We start from the raw sequence: 13,604 nt of genomic DNA, 5'->3' as shown, positions 1-13,604 counted from the left end.
CAAACCAGCCGGACACCGGACGCTTTAGTTTAGGAGGTCACGTGACCTGGAGCACCAATCAGAGGAGACTCCGACCTCTCCGGGAAACGCTGCTCGGCTTCCCGAATTATCCCGAGTGGGAAGGAAATGTTGTTTTTCAATCAATCGGATTTGATCCAGAAGTGATTGTTGATCAGAAAAACTAAAGCGTTACGTCTGTCATGTTTTAATAAAATAAAATAAAGGTCTTTGCTAATTAAATCCCACGTAAAAAGCCAGCTGTGAGGATGACGTCACCAGCCGCCGGGTGAGCAGGTGAAGTCACGTGGTCGCGGACGCCGGCCTCGTCGGTGCAGCTTCTGTTCACGCAGCGGTGAGTTTAAACTTTATACTTTGTGTGAGCAGCGTTTTATAAAGTTTATTCCGCTGCAACCGACTCGAGAAGTGTGACGTCATTTTGAACAGCTGCGTGTTGAACCGGATTCATGCCTTTGTCCCCCGTTCCTGCTGGGCGTGCTCAGAGACCACGTGGGTCCTGAACGCACCAGCAGGAACCGGATCAGAAGTCTGTTCTGGCATGTCCTCTTCCCTGTGGACACAGGGGGGGGTCGGAGTGATGGGGGGGTCGGGGTGATGGGGTCCCAGCCCGTCGTGGAGGAGCTGCTGGCTCTGTGTCTCCAGAGGATCAGCATGGAGGAGGGCGCCATCAACAACGAGCTGGGTGAGCGCGGGCAGGGCAGGCCACGCCCCCGCGCCTCGGATCACGTGCTGATGATGTCACTGGTCTGCGTCCTGTCAGAGCTGGTGGAGGTGTTGAGGAACTTCCAGGCCGTGAGGAAGCGATGGCTGCACGCCGAGCTGGAGCTGAAGAAGTTCAAGGAGCTGCTGGTGAAGTCGGACGTGGCCAAAGCGGCGCTGGAGGTCCAGCTGAAGCACGCCCGGAACCAGCTGGACGTGGAGATGAAGAAGCGCTGCAAGGTGGAGGGCGACTACCACTACCTGGTGAGTCAGGCGGCGGGCGGGCCACGCCCCGCGTCCTGCAGGGGGCGCTGACGGCGCTGTCGCCTCTCAGCAGAGGCAGATGCAGCTGATGTGTGACATCCTGGTCCACGACAGCAAGTCCAGCGCCGGCCTCAACGACGAGCAGAGGTCGCTGCTGGCGACCTTCGAGCACAAGGGGGGGAACGCGACCCTGCACAAGAGCAAACGGTGGGTCCTGGTGGTCCTGGAGGGTTCTGGGGGGTTCTGGAGGGTCCTGGGGGGTTCTGACCCGTTACGGTCTCGCTGCTTCAGGTTGACGGTGATCGACGAGTCGTCCTTCATGTCCGTCTGTCACTCTGACATCAGCTACGACCGGACCGACGATGACCTGGTACGACGTCGGAGCGTTTAGGGGCGGTCCCGCTGGGCCTCCGACCGGGACGTGGACGTCACTGCGCTGTTCTGTCTCGGTTTCAGGACCTGGACCCGAGCATCATCAAACCCCTGCGGTCTCGGGCCAGAGAGAGGAGGGTGAGCCCAAACGGTCCCTGACGGTCCGGCGCCGTCGGTCAAGATGGCCGCCACTGTTTGTTTCTGATTCTCGTCGGCGGGTTCATTCTGTAAGAAGAGAGTAATCCAGTAATCTGTAATCCAGTAATCTGTAATCCAGTAATCTGTAATCCAGTAATCTGTAATCCAGTAATCTGTAATCCAGTAATCTGTAATCCAGTAATCTGTAATCCAGTAATCTGTAATCCAGTAATCTGTAATCCAGTAATCTAGTATCCAGTAATCTAGTATCCTGTGATCTAGTATCCAGTAATCTGTAATCCAGTAATCTGTAATCCAGTAATCTGTAATCTAGTAATCTGTAATCCTGAGACCGATGAGGGAACGCTGATGTTCTTGTCGTCTTCGTGTATTTCTGGATTTTATGCGATCCTTAGTTTTCATGTTTCGTCTTGTGTTCATTTTGGTTGTGGGTTTGTCCCGGTTCTGTCCCGGTTCTGTCCCGGTTCTGACCCGGTTCTGACCCGGACCTGCAGCGTTCCTCGATGGGCCCAGGAGTCGGCAGTCTGGTTGGGAAGCGAGGGAAAGGCGGGAACATGTCCCCGGAGTTCCCGGAGAAGAAACCTGTGGACAAGGTGACCGGTCTGTTGCCATGGTTACGGGCTTCTTTCGTTTCAGAGCGTTACCCAGAAGCTTCATAGGAAGCTAGGAACCCGGTACTGAAGTGGTTTTTGGATGAAATGCACCTGGCAGAAGGGGTCTGGGGGGTTCTGCTGCGGGTTCTGCTGCGGGTTCTGCTGCAGAGACGTTTTCTCTTTGTCTCAGGAGGTGGAGACGATTGTGACGGCGTCGTTTATGACCCCCGAGGCCGGAGGTCAGATCCACATGGTGGTGGGAATCACGCAGGAGACCCCGACCCGGAATGTCAACCTGGAGGGGGCGGGTCCGGTCACAGGTGAGGGACGTCCCCCCGCTGGCTGTCCGTGGCGTGGAGGTCCGTGAAGCCGACCGGTGTTCCGTAGATCAAACCTCGGTGTGGTTTCCTGGCGATGAGGCGGAGCCCGGACCTGGACCCGAGCCCGGACCCAAGATGGAGGACAGAGCTGAGAGGAACCTCCGACACCTTTTCCTCTCTAAAACGGTACAACAGGAGCAGACGGAACCGCTGGCGGCGCCGTGGGCCCCGGACCAGCAGCCCGGTGAGCTGAGCCCGGTTTCCTGCTTCTGTCCAGGTGATCCGGCCCGAGACGTGCCTGCCCTGCGGGAAGAGGATCCGCTTCGGGAAGGTGGCGCTGAAGTGCAGGAGCTGCCGCGTGGTCGCCCATCCGGAGTGCAAGCAGAAGGTCGCCGGGAGCTGCTCGACCAATGGCGCGGCCGGGACGGCCGTCCAACAGGTACCGGGTCTTCCGGAACCGCTGACGGGACGGCGGGAGTCAGTCACCAAACGGCGTCTTTCATCAGAACTCGCTGGACGGCTTCGCTCCGGCGACCCGACCCAAAGTTCCGCTGCTGGTCGTCCAGTGCGTGGCCGAGATCGAGAGGCGGGGCCTGGAGGAGGTGAGCCGTTCTTCGGACCAGAACAACCTCACGGACTCCTGAGGTTCCTGTGGGTCGTTCTACCAGGCGGAGCCGGTTCATGATTGATATTTGGACCGGGCCCGGTCCGGGCCTGGAGGCGCTGAGGTTCTGTGTCTGCAGAGAGGACTGTACCGGGTCCCCGGAGGGGAGCGTCTGGTGAAGGAGCTCCGGGACCGCTTCGTGCAGGGCAAGGCGCCGGCGCTGGGGAAGGTCCAGGACGTCCACGTGGTCTGCGGCGTCCTCAAGGACTTCCTGAGGAGGCTGAGGGAGCCGCTCGTCACCTTCAGGCTGCACAGAACCTTCATGGAGGCGGCAGGTACCGAGGCGGGCCGAGGCGGGCCGAGGTCCGGCCCCGGTTCACGGCCGTGTTTGCCGACCGCTGGTCCGTTTGCTTCAGAACTGACTGACGACAACGACGGCGCCGCCATCCTGGACCGGGCCGTAGCGGCGCTGCCGCACGCCAACAGGGACACGCTGGCCTTCCTCATGCTGCACCTGCACAAGTAAGACGGGCCCGGCCCGGCCCGGCCCGAAAGTTCTGCTTCCGGAACCGTGGGACGACTGCTTTGTTTCCAGGGTGATGAGAAGTCCTCCCTGTCAGATGGACCAGAACAACCTGGCCCGGGTGTTCGGACCGACCATCGTGGGACACGGGATGCCGGAGCCGTCTCCGACGACCATCATGAGGGACACGAACACGCAGCCCAAGGTTGGCCGAGAAGACGCCGGAGACCTTGTGGACCGGTCGGGTCCGTTTGTGTCTCAGTGGTTCCGTAAGTCGGGTTTCTGTGTCTCAGGTCGTCGGCCGCCTGCTGTCCCTCCCTCACGCCTACTGGAGGAGTGTCCTCGCCGTCCAGACCAACGAGACCGTGTCCTCTGCCACGCCGATCCGCAGCCAGGACGGGGGACACGGTGGGGTTCGAGTCCCTCTTTGGACTGCATTTTGCTCTGGTTCTGATCCGGGTGTCTGTTGACCCGTCTCGTCCCTGCAGGTCGGCTGTTCAAGCCGCTGACGTCTCCAGAGCTGAGCAGTTACCATCAAAGCACCAGAGAGTCTCTGAGGGGGCGGGTCCAGAACCTGGGCGGCGCCCTCGCCAACACGTAAGACCACAACAGTCCGGTTCCAACCGGCGGTCTGGGTCCGCGGGTCGTAGACGCCCTATCAGGAGGAGGCGCCGCTCGGTTTAATGATCTCAGCATTGATCGGTGTAATCCGTGCCGTTTGGCGGAGCGCCACCCAAAGGCATCGTGGGTAATTCAGCTCTGAATGTCAGCTGCTGTGTGGACCCTAACGCTGCGGTCTCCTGTGTCTTTAGGGGACGAGCAGAACCAGGGAGGAGGTTCTTCACTTCACCCAGCTGATCCGCATCACGCCAGAACCACGCCGTGACCGTACTGCTGCTGCAGTACTGTAGTACTGTAGTACTGTAGTACTCTCTTTATTCTTTATTAAAGCAGGACATTGGCATTTATCAGGCACTTGGAACCAGCTTGCAATGCATTGTGGGAGAATCGTGTCGGTAACGCTGTCATCCGAAGACGCCGTGACATCATGCGTCTGACTTCCTGTGTGGATAGAATGATGACGTCACGTCCTTGTTGCTGCAGGTAAACCGGCTCAGGTGTGAGCACCAATCAGAAGGCAGCGTCCATGTTGACGTTTGGCTTTAAACTGTTTCTGGTGGAGGGACAAAATGGCGTCGTCTCTGTAAGGACCTCCAAATAAAATATTCAATTCATATTTAAATTTCATTTCCTGGCATCGGTGATGATGAATATATTTATTGGATAGAATGTTAGAGTACAAGTACAGTCACACAGTAGCATGTATTACGGTACAAGTACAGTCACACAGTAGCATGTATTACAGTACAAGTACAGTCACACAGTAGCATGTATTACGGTACAAGTACAGTCACACAGTAGCATGTATTACGGTACAAGTACAGTCACACAGTAGCATGTATTACAGTGCAAGTACAGTCACACAGTAGCATGTATTACAGTACAAGTACAGTCACACAGTAGCATGTATTACAGTACAAGTACAGTCACACAGTAGCATGTATTACGGTACAAGTACAGTCACACAGTAGCATGTATTACAGTACAAGTACAGTCACACAGTAGCATGTATTACAGTACAAGTACAGTCACACAGTAGCATGTATCGCAGTACAAGTACAGTCACACAGTAGCATGTATTACGGTACAAGTACAGTCACACAGTAGTATGTATTACAGTACAAGTACAGTCACACAGTAGCATGTATCGCAGTACAAGTACAGTCACACAGTAGCATGTATTACAGTACAAGTACATCAGACATCCTGTCTCAGAGCAGCATTTCTTGCGGTCTTGTTTCCTTCGTACATAAATCATTGACATTTAACAATAACAATAAAAATAACATTAAATTACTAGCTTGATGCAGAATAACAATAAAATAAAGACACATCATGTACAACGTAGGTGGACAAAAAAACTCGTGTGTGACGTCACGCAGCGCCGTTCCAGCTGTTCCTGCTCGCCGGAGGCGGACCAACAAGGTTCGTCGCCTGACGCCATCATGACGTCATCGCTCCGATTCAAAGTAATAAAGACGTCTGACGCTGTTAACCCCTCACTCCGGGAAGCGTTTTGGTCGTCCACCTGGATGTGACGTCACCGAGCTCGTGGCCCGGAAGCCAGGCTCTCCGCCCCGCCCCGCCCCGCCGCGCTCCCCCGACATGTCGCCCCGCAGCCGGCTGCTGCTGGCCGGCCTCGGGCTGCTCCTGGGCCGCGCGTCCTGCTCCTCGCTGTCGGTCCCGGACGTCCCGCACATTGCGGCCTACTTCGGGACCAAGACTCGGTACGAGGACGTGAACCGTCACCTGCGGCGGGACGCGTTGTTCGTCAACAAGTCGGTGTTGAAGGCTCCGCCCACGGAGCGGTGCTCCCCGATCCACCTGACGGCCGTCATCAGGCACGGCAGCCGGTACCCGACCGCCAGGAACATCCGCAAGATCCAGAAGCTGAGCGAGCTGGTCCGGAGGGACGCCTCCGGGGGCTGGGCGGGGGACATCCGGGCCCGCTGGGAGAACTGGTTCACCGAGGACATGGACGGTGAGCGCGTTTGCTGCCGGCAGCACCTCGGCTGGCCGCCAGGTGGCACTGTTCACCGGACAGGACGGGAAAGGGAGACTTGAAACGTGTTAAACGCGGTTTATTTCCGGCTCCTCCCCCTCCTCCTCCTCCTCAGGCCAGCTGGTGACGAAGGGCAGGGAGGAGCTCCGGCAGCTGGCGCGGCGTCTGTCCGTCCTGTTCCCGGCGCTGCTGTCGGAGGAGAACCGGTCCAGGATCTCCCTGAGGAGCAGCTCCAAGCACCGCTGCGTGAGCAGCGTGGAGGCGTTCCAGGAAGGCCTGTGGAGGCGCCCAGGTGAGCCGGGCGCGGCCCCAGCCCGCTGAAAGGCATTGTGGGAGGTGCAGGCGGTCGTAACGTGCGTCTGCCTGCAGAGTACCGGCACCAGGTGGACGACGAGCTAATGCGCTACTTCGACTTCTGCCGCGGGTTCGTGGAGGGCGTGGAGAAGAACCGCAGCGCCCTGCGGGAGGTGGACAGGTTCAAGCACGGGGACGAGATGGACGCCGTGAGGAGGAGGACGGCCGAGAAGCTGGGCCTTCCTCCTCAGCGCCTCACGCCGGGTCAGACACGCCTTCTGGACGCGGGCGCGGCGCCCGATGCGCCTGGTTTGACGTTTGTCCCTCTGTGCGTCCCGTAGATCTGCTCCAAGCCGCCTTCTTCTTGTGTTCCTACGAGCTGTCCATCAAGTCTGTCCACTCGCCGTGGTGCTTCCTGTTTGACGAGGACGACGCCAAGGTGCGCTGCTGGACAGGCCACGCCCCCGGCGTGCGCTGCGGGGCAGGCCACGCCTCCGGCGTGCGCTGCTGGACAGGCCACGCCCCCGGCGTGCGCTGCGGGGCAGGCCACGCCTCCGGCGTGCGCCGCTGGACAGGCCACGCCTCCGGCGTGCGCCGCTGGACAGGCCACGCCTCCGGCGTGCGCCGCTGGGCAGGCCACGCCTCCGGCGTGCGCCGCTGGGCAGGCCACGCCCCCGGCGTGCGCTGCTGGACCCGCCCGTGACGCTCGTCTCCCTGCAGGTTCTGGAGTACCAGTGTGACCTGAAGCAGTACTGGAAGCGGTCTCATGGTCACGTGATCAGCAGTCTGTCCAGCTGTCCTCTGTTCCACCACATCTTCAGGACGCTGGACAAGGCGGGGCGCCCCCGCAGGCCAGTGATGGTGTCACCGTCACTTTGGCAAATGAAAGCTTCTTGTCCAGAAACGATGATTGACGACCGGCCTCCGTTTGTGTCCTCCAGGTCCACCGACCCCCCCCCTGAGCCGGCCTCCATCCTGGTGGGTCACGCCGAGACGCTCATCCCCCTCCTCTCTCTGCTGGGACTCTACAAGGACCAGACTCCGCCCACATCCGACAACTACCGCTCACAGTTCGGTACGAGGCTCAGCCGAACTGCGACGTTGTTAGCTAGCTAGCGTCGGTGTGTAACGGTCGGACCACTTCCTGTCGGGTGCGCCAGGGCGGAGCTTCCGGTCCAGCCTCATCGCGCCGTACGCCGCCAACCTCCTCTTCGTCCTGTACGACTGTCAGCGAGGCCCGCGGCTGCAGATGCTGCTCAACGAAGCCCCGGTTCGGTTCCCGGGCCTGGAACCGGAGGACGCCCCCCTGTACCGGGACGTCCGGGCTACGTACCGCCACCTGCTGGACGGCTGCGACTTCCACAAGGAGTGTGAGGGCCGGGCCGGGAGGCGTGGCCCCAACACGGAACTGTGACCCAAACAGTGGTACGTTTGGGGGAGGGGCTTAACTGCACACAGACGCGTAGCTTGGCTGAAGCTAACGGTGGCTAGCGCCGCGTCACAGCACGACCCACGTTAGACGCGTTAGCGTTAATTCATCTCTGATCATGTGACGCTTTTGTACACGCCCTCTGATTGGTCGAGCTTCACTAGGTCTGCTAGGTCTGGGTCAAAGCCGGGCCGGTACCGGACCAGAACAAACGATGCCAAATGTTTGCATTGAAAAACCTAATAAAGTTTTCACAGCTGAGATTTATTAGAGCGACGACGTGATTCATGTTTACTTACTCTGAGCCACACACACGCACACACACACACACACACACACACACACACACGCACACACACGCACACACACACGCACGCACACACACACGCACGCACACACACGCACGCACGCACGCACGCACACACACGCACGCACACACACGCACACGCACACGCACACACACGCACACACACACGCACACACGCACACACACACACACACACACACACACTCAATGTTCACTATTGTGGATTCGTCCACCAGGAAGTGAGCAGCGGTGTCACTGATGTGACCGGGAGTCGAACCGACGTGCGTTCCGGCTGCTCCGGGGTCGAGGCAGTCGCGTCTTCATTTAGAGACACGGCCGGGACATCGAGGACACAGATGACATCATCAGAGGGATCGGCTGACTGAACTAAACGGTGGCACATAACACAAAGAGAAACAGTCGGGAATCGAACCCTCAACCAGCTCAGTCCAGGCTGGCGTGCAGCAGGGCGCCGGCGCCGCCCGCCAGTTTGGACTTCTTCATCTTGCTGATGGACCTCTGGAGGTCTGAGCGGTGGATCGGCCGGACGGCGTCCTCGGACGGCCTGAGGGACAGAGACTCATGAGGACGGTGCCGTGATGTCATCGCGTGTCTGCCGTGATGTCATCGCGTGTCTGCCGTGATGTCATCGCGTGTCTGCCGTGATGTCACCGCGTGTCTACCGTGATGTCATCGCGTGTCTACCGTGATGTCATCGCGTGTCTGCCGTGATGTCGCCGCGTGTCTGCCGTGATGTCGCCGCGTGTCTGCCGTGATGTCGTCGCGTGTCTACCGTGATGTCATCGCGTGTCTGCCGTGATGTCATCGCTTGTCTGCCGTGATGTCATCGCTTGTCTGCCGTGATGTCATCGCGTGTCTGCCGTGATGTCATCGCTTGTCTGCCGTGATGTCATCGCGTGTCTGCCGTGATGTCGTCGCGTGTCTGCCGTGATGTCGCCGCGTGTCTGCCGTGATGTCATCGCGTGTCTGCCGTGATGTCATCGCGTGTCTGCCGTGATGTCATCGCGTGTCTGCGGTGATGTCATCGCGTGTCTGCCGTGATGTCATCGCGTGTCTGCTGTGATGTCACCGCGTGTCTGCTGTGATGTCACCGCGTGTCTGCTGTGATGTCACCGCGTGTCTGCTGTGATGTCATCGCGTGTCTGCGGTGATGTCATCGCGTGTATGCTGTGATGTCATCGCGTGTATGCTGTGATGTCATCGCGTGTCTGCTGTGATGTCACCGCGTGTCTGCTGTGATGTCACCGCGTGTCTGCTGTGATGTCATCGCGTGTCTGCTGTGATGTCACCGCGTGTCTGCTGTGATGTCACCGCGTGTCTGCTGTGATGTCATCGCGTGTCTGCGGTGATGTCATCGCGTGTATGCTGTGATGTCATCGCGTGTATGCTGTGATGTCATCGCGTGTCTGCTGTGATGTCACCGCGTGTCTGCTGTGATGTCACCGCGTGTCTGCGTGGGTTCTCTACGGGTTCTCCCCGTGTCTGCATGGGTTCTCTCCGGGTTCTCCCCGTGTCTGCGTGGGTTCTCTCCGGGTTCTCCCCGTGTCTGCGTGGGTTCTCTCCGGGTTCTCCCCGTGTCTGCGAGGGTTCTCTACGGGTTCTTCCCCTGTCTGCGAGGGTTCTCTACGGGTTCTCCCCTGTCTGCGAGGGTTCTCTACGGGTTCTCCCCCTGTCTGCGTGGGTTCTCTCCGGGTTCTCCCCATGTCTGCGTGGGTCCTCTCCGGGTTCTCCCCGTGTCTGCGTGGGTCCTCTCCGGGTTCTCCCCGTGTCTGCGTGGGTCCTCTCCGAGTTCTCTCCGGGATCTCCCCGTGTCTGCCTGGGTCCTCTCCGGGTTCTCCCCGTGTCTGTGTGGGTTCTCTCTGGGTTCTCCCCGTGTCTGCCTGGGTCCTCTCCGGGTTCTCCCCATGTCTGCGTGGGTTCTCTACGGGTTCTCCCCGTGTCTGCGAGGGTTCTCTACGGGTTCTCCCCCTGTCTGCGAGGGTTCTCTACGGGTTCTCCCCGTGTCTGCGTGGGTCCTCTCCGAGTTCTCTCCCAGTGTCTGAGTGGGTTCTCTCCGGGTTCTCCTCGTGTCTGCGTGGGTTCTCTCCAGGTTCTCCCGTGTCTGTGTGGGTTCTCTCCGGGTTCTCCCAGTGTCTGCGTGGGTTCTCTCCGGGTTCTCTCCCAGTGTCTGAGTGGGTTCTCTCCGGGTTCTCTCCTGTGTCTGCGTGGGTTCTCTCCAGGTTCTCTCCATGTCTGCGTGGGTTCTCGCCCGGTTCTCCGGCTTCCTCCCACCACCAAAGACATGCAGCCTGTGCTGATTGGTGACACTAAATTGCCCGTAGGTGTGAGTGTGTGTGTGGCTGGTTGTCTGTCTCTGTGTTGCCCTGCGATGAACTGGCGGCTTGTCCAGGGTGTCCCCCGCCTCTCGCCCATTGACTGCTGGGATTGGCTGCAGCTTGGCCCGCAACCCGATGACGGAATAAGCGGTTAGAAAATGAAATGAAATGAAATGAAATTTTATCGCTCTAAATTGTCAATACAGTATGTGTGGCGACATGTTCAGGGTGCACCCCCGCCGCTCGCCCACAGCCAGCGGTGATAGGTGCTGCAACACCTATGACCTGCAAGGCGTGGGGGGCCGGGGTACACGGACCTGATCGTCTCACCGAAAAGACTTGGATGGGTCTTCGGATTTCTTTGACCTCCGAAAGAGGCCACAGAAAGACCTGAAGACCCGAACAAAAGCGTTGCTCTTCTGTGTCTTTGTCTTCTCCAGACGTGTCACCAGCATGTCGACGACCAGCGTGTAAATTGGCACTTTCTTCCCCATCAGGATCATGCAGACTGTCCATGTGTCGTCCATCAGTTTGCAGAGCTTCTTATGGACAGCTTTGGCGAGCTCTTTGACCTGTTTCAGGTTCATCTCCAGAGAGATGCTCGACTCCTGCATCCTGGCGACTAACAGACTAGTCATCAGCTCGGTCATTTCCATCATGTCCGTTATGTCAACGTTCGTCCCTGGAAGATCCTTGAGAAGAGCACTGTGATAATCCAGCGGCACCGCTTCTCCAAGTCTTCAGGCGACGCTGCTGTTTGGACGTCACTCCTCTCTTCAGTGGGGAGATCTTCCTCTTCCACAGGCACCAAAGGCACCCCTTCCATGATGGCCGGGGCCTCTGGTGGCTCTGGAAGAATTTCCTTTTTCCTTTCTGTGGGTTCACAGACGACATTTTCCCTTTTAAAATCGGTACTTTCTATGCCTTGGACGACGGCATCGGCGGCATTTTTAATGGAACATCGCACGTCGTCTGGAGGAATAAAATCTCCCACAGTCACTGCCGGCACTTCCTTCGCTTTCTTCCTGCAGAGGAATTTGCGGACCTTGGGTGCAAATCTCTGGAGGAGCACCTTGAAGTGCAGCAGTATCCTCAACCAATTGTTCCCGGGACTTTTGAAGACACGCGGCTCACTTGCTTCCGGCGTGTTTGCAGTTTTTACGGGGCTGCTGTGTGACGAAGAGCATAAGCTCTTCATCACCTCGTTGGATAAAAGCCGTGACATTTCATACGGTGTCATGACCTCAACGACCTCTGGAACACCCATTGTAAAGGCAAGGACCGGTGGAATCACGTCTTCCAGCGCTTCCTGGACTTGCTGGTGTGCAACAGCAAAGCCGGTCCCTGACGTTTTTGCTTTCAGGGGAGAACTGGGAATCTTTTCAAGCAGTTCTGGAGCTTTTTCCAGAACTGCTTGACGCACATCATCAGTTACGACTTGAACTAAATCTGTGAACAAATTCCCAAGCTGTGCGTCAGTATTCGGATCAACGGTCCCTGACTGAAGACCCTCCCACTCTTCCTTGGTGAGATTCCCAAGGAATCCTGTGAAAAGCTCACCGAGCTGTAAAGTGGATTGTGCATGGAGGGCCAGAGCCTTGTCCTCGGAGTTCTGTGGTGATGCTTGCATCTCTGTAATTGTCATTGATCTTTGGTAGATACCTGAGAGTGTTAGTGTGTTTGTATATATAGGTTTCCTCCAGATGACTTCAACAGCACATCAAAGTGGAATATCACCATACACATCAATAGGTAACCCTTTGATGTGCACCCCCCACCCCCCCCGCCACCATCAAAGACAATAGTATGACACGTTACATCAAAGACAATAGTATACATCAAAGACACACCAACACAGCATGGCAGCAATTTCATCACAAACATGGTCCCAAGAAAACTCTGATCTTGATTCCCATTTACAAACAAACAATCTCATTTTAAATGCTGAAGTCTCAAAACAAAAAAACGAGAACACACTCATCAGAGGGCTTCTTGGTTAAATATGAATGAATGCTATAATAATAAATTAATTTAACATGCTGATCAAAATATCTGTATCAATTCTAATGAGTGTTTGTCGCGTGTGTGAATATATTTCCATGCAAACACATCCTTTTCTTCTCATGCCCGTTGCCTGTGACCTGCAGGTGTCCTCCAGTGCTGCAGATGGCGCTGTTTATTCTGACATCATCCTGACCTTGTACTATCTATCAGTGTAGTGGATTTTCATTGGGACAGCTAGTGCTGCCAAACCATATAAAACATGTCAGAGAACCCGATGCCTGATTTACGCACTGAAACAGATCCGTGACGATTTCACAGGTTCTCCAGAGAAAATAGTAAAACCGCTTGATCTCAATCCTCCGTGTAAAGTTACAATTTCAGAGGTGTGTTCAAACTGAGTCAAAGACGAGTTAGACCAGGGGTCCCCAAACTTTTCCTGTAAGGCCCACATAACGTCTCCCTTCTCTGATGGAGGGCCGGGGTCAGTTTGTACAGGAAAAGTGTGACGATGGCAGGGGGGGGGGGCTAAACATTTATTGTTTTCCAGACAGCCACCAAATAACCCGTTCTTCACAGAAAAAAAGTCAGGAAATAAATAATAACACTATTAATAAAATAAATAATAACTAAATAACCCTTTCCGGGTTCATCACAGAAAAAAAGTCCACGGAACATTACCTTTCTGGTCGTATGTGATCAGCATTAAAATTGTCCCAAACAAAAGGAAGAATGCTTTTCTTAAGAATATTAATATATTCTTCACTATCAATATTATTTTTAGGAAACAAAAGATTGAATTAATGACCCCTCTTAAATGCACCCCATACCATTATTGACCCCCCGACCGGCTACTCATGTTGTATGGAAAGGAAAATAATAAAAAAAAAAATATATACTTTATCTGGGATTGTTCAGGGGGCCGGGCCAAAAATGGAGGTGGGCCGTAGTTTTTGAATGTTTTTTTTTTACAATATAAACATTTGCATTGAGATAAAAGCTTATATCGGTAGAAGGATGCTGAGGATGGAGCTGCCAGGGAACAGGGCTAGAGGTCGACCC

At 56.3% G+C, this 13,604-nt stretch overlaps 2 protein-coding genes across 2 annotated transcripts; both read left to right on the top strand.

Annotated features, from left to right (window-relative positions):
- The first annotated feature begins 612 nt into the window (after positions 1 to 612).
- On the top strand, positions 613 to 4,692 carry si:ch1073-416j23.1 (rac GTPase-activating protein 1). The gene is made up of 16 exons (XM_068754442.1): positions 613 to 700; positions 779 to 981; positions 1,052 to 1,188; positions 1,273 to 1,351; positions 1,438 to 1,491; positions 2,007 to 2,105; positions 2,296 to 2,425; positions 2,493 to 2,611; positions 2,703 to 2,855; positions 2,908 to 3,027; positions 3,169 to 3,364; positions 3,446 to 3,551; positions 3,625 to 3,757; positions 3,846 to 3,960; positions 4,041 to 4,149; positions 4,365 to 4,692. Exons 1-16 carry the CDS (start codon positions 613 to 615, stop codon positions 4,408 to 4,410), a joined length of 1,887 nt encoding a protein of 628 aa, XP_068610543.1. The 3' UTR covers positions 4,411 to 4,692.
- A 1,348-nt stretch (positions 4,693 to 6,040) lies between these two features.
- Positions 6,041 to 8,893, top strand: minpp1b (multiple inositol-polyphosphate phosphatase 1b). Its single transcript, XM_068754416.1, has 7 exons — positions 6,041 to 6,154; positions 6,291 to 6,467; positions 6,545 to 6,733; positions 6,811 to 6,908; positions 7,190 to 7,320; positions 7,411 to 7,544; positions 7,630 to 8,893. Exons 1-7 carry the CDS (start codon positions 6,148 to 6,150, stop codon positions 7,881 to 7,883), a joined length of 990 nt encoding a protein of 329 aa, XP_068610517.1. The 5' UTR covers positions 6,041 to 6,147; the 3' UTR covers positions 7,884 to 8,893.
- The last annotated feature ends 4,711 nt before the right edge of the window (positions 8,894 to 13,604 follow it).

Source organism: Brachionichthys hirsutus, chromosome 21, assembly GCF_040956055.1.
Source record: "Brachionichthys hirsutus isolate HB-005 chromosome 21, CSIRO-AGI_Bhir_v1, whole genome shotgun sequence".
In the NCBI taxonomy this organism is placed as follows: domain Eukaryota; kingdom Metazoa; phylum Chordata; class Actinopteri; order Lophiiformes; family Brachionichthyidae; genus Brachionichthys; species Brachionichthys hirsutus.
Note: the sequence above shows the minus strand (reverse complement) of the source record. Positions and strands in the feature narration are given on the sequence as shown.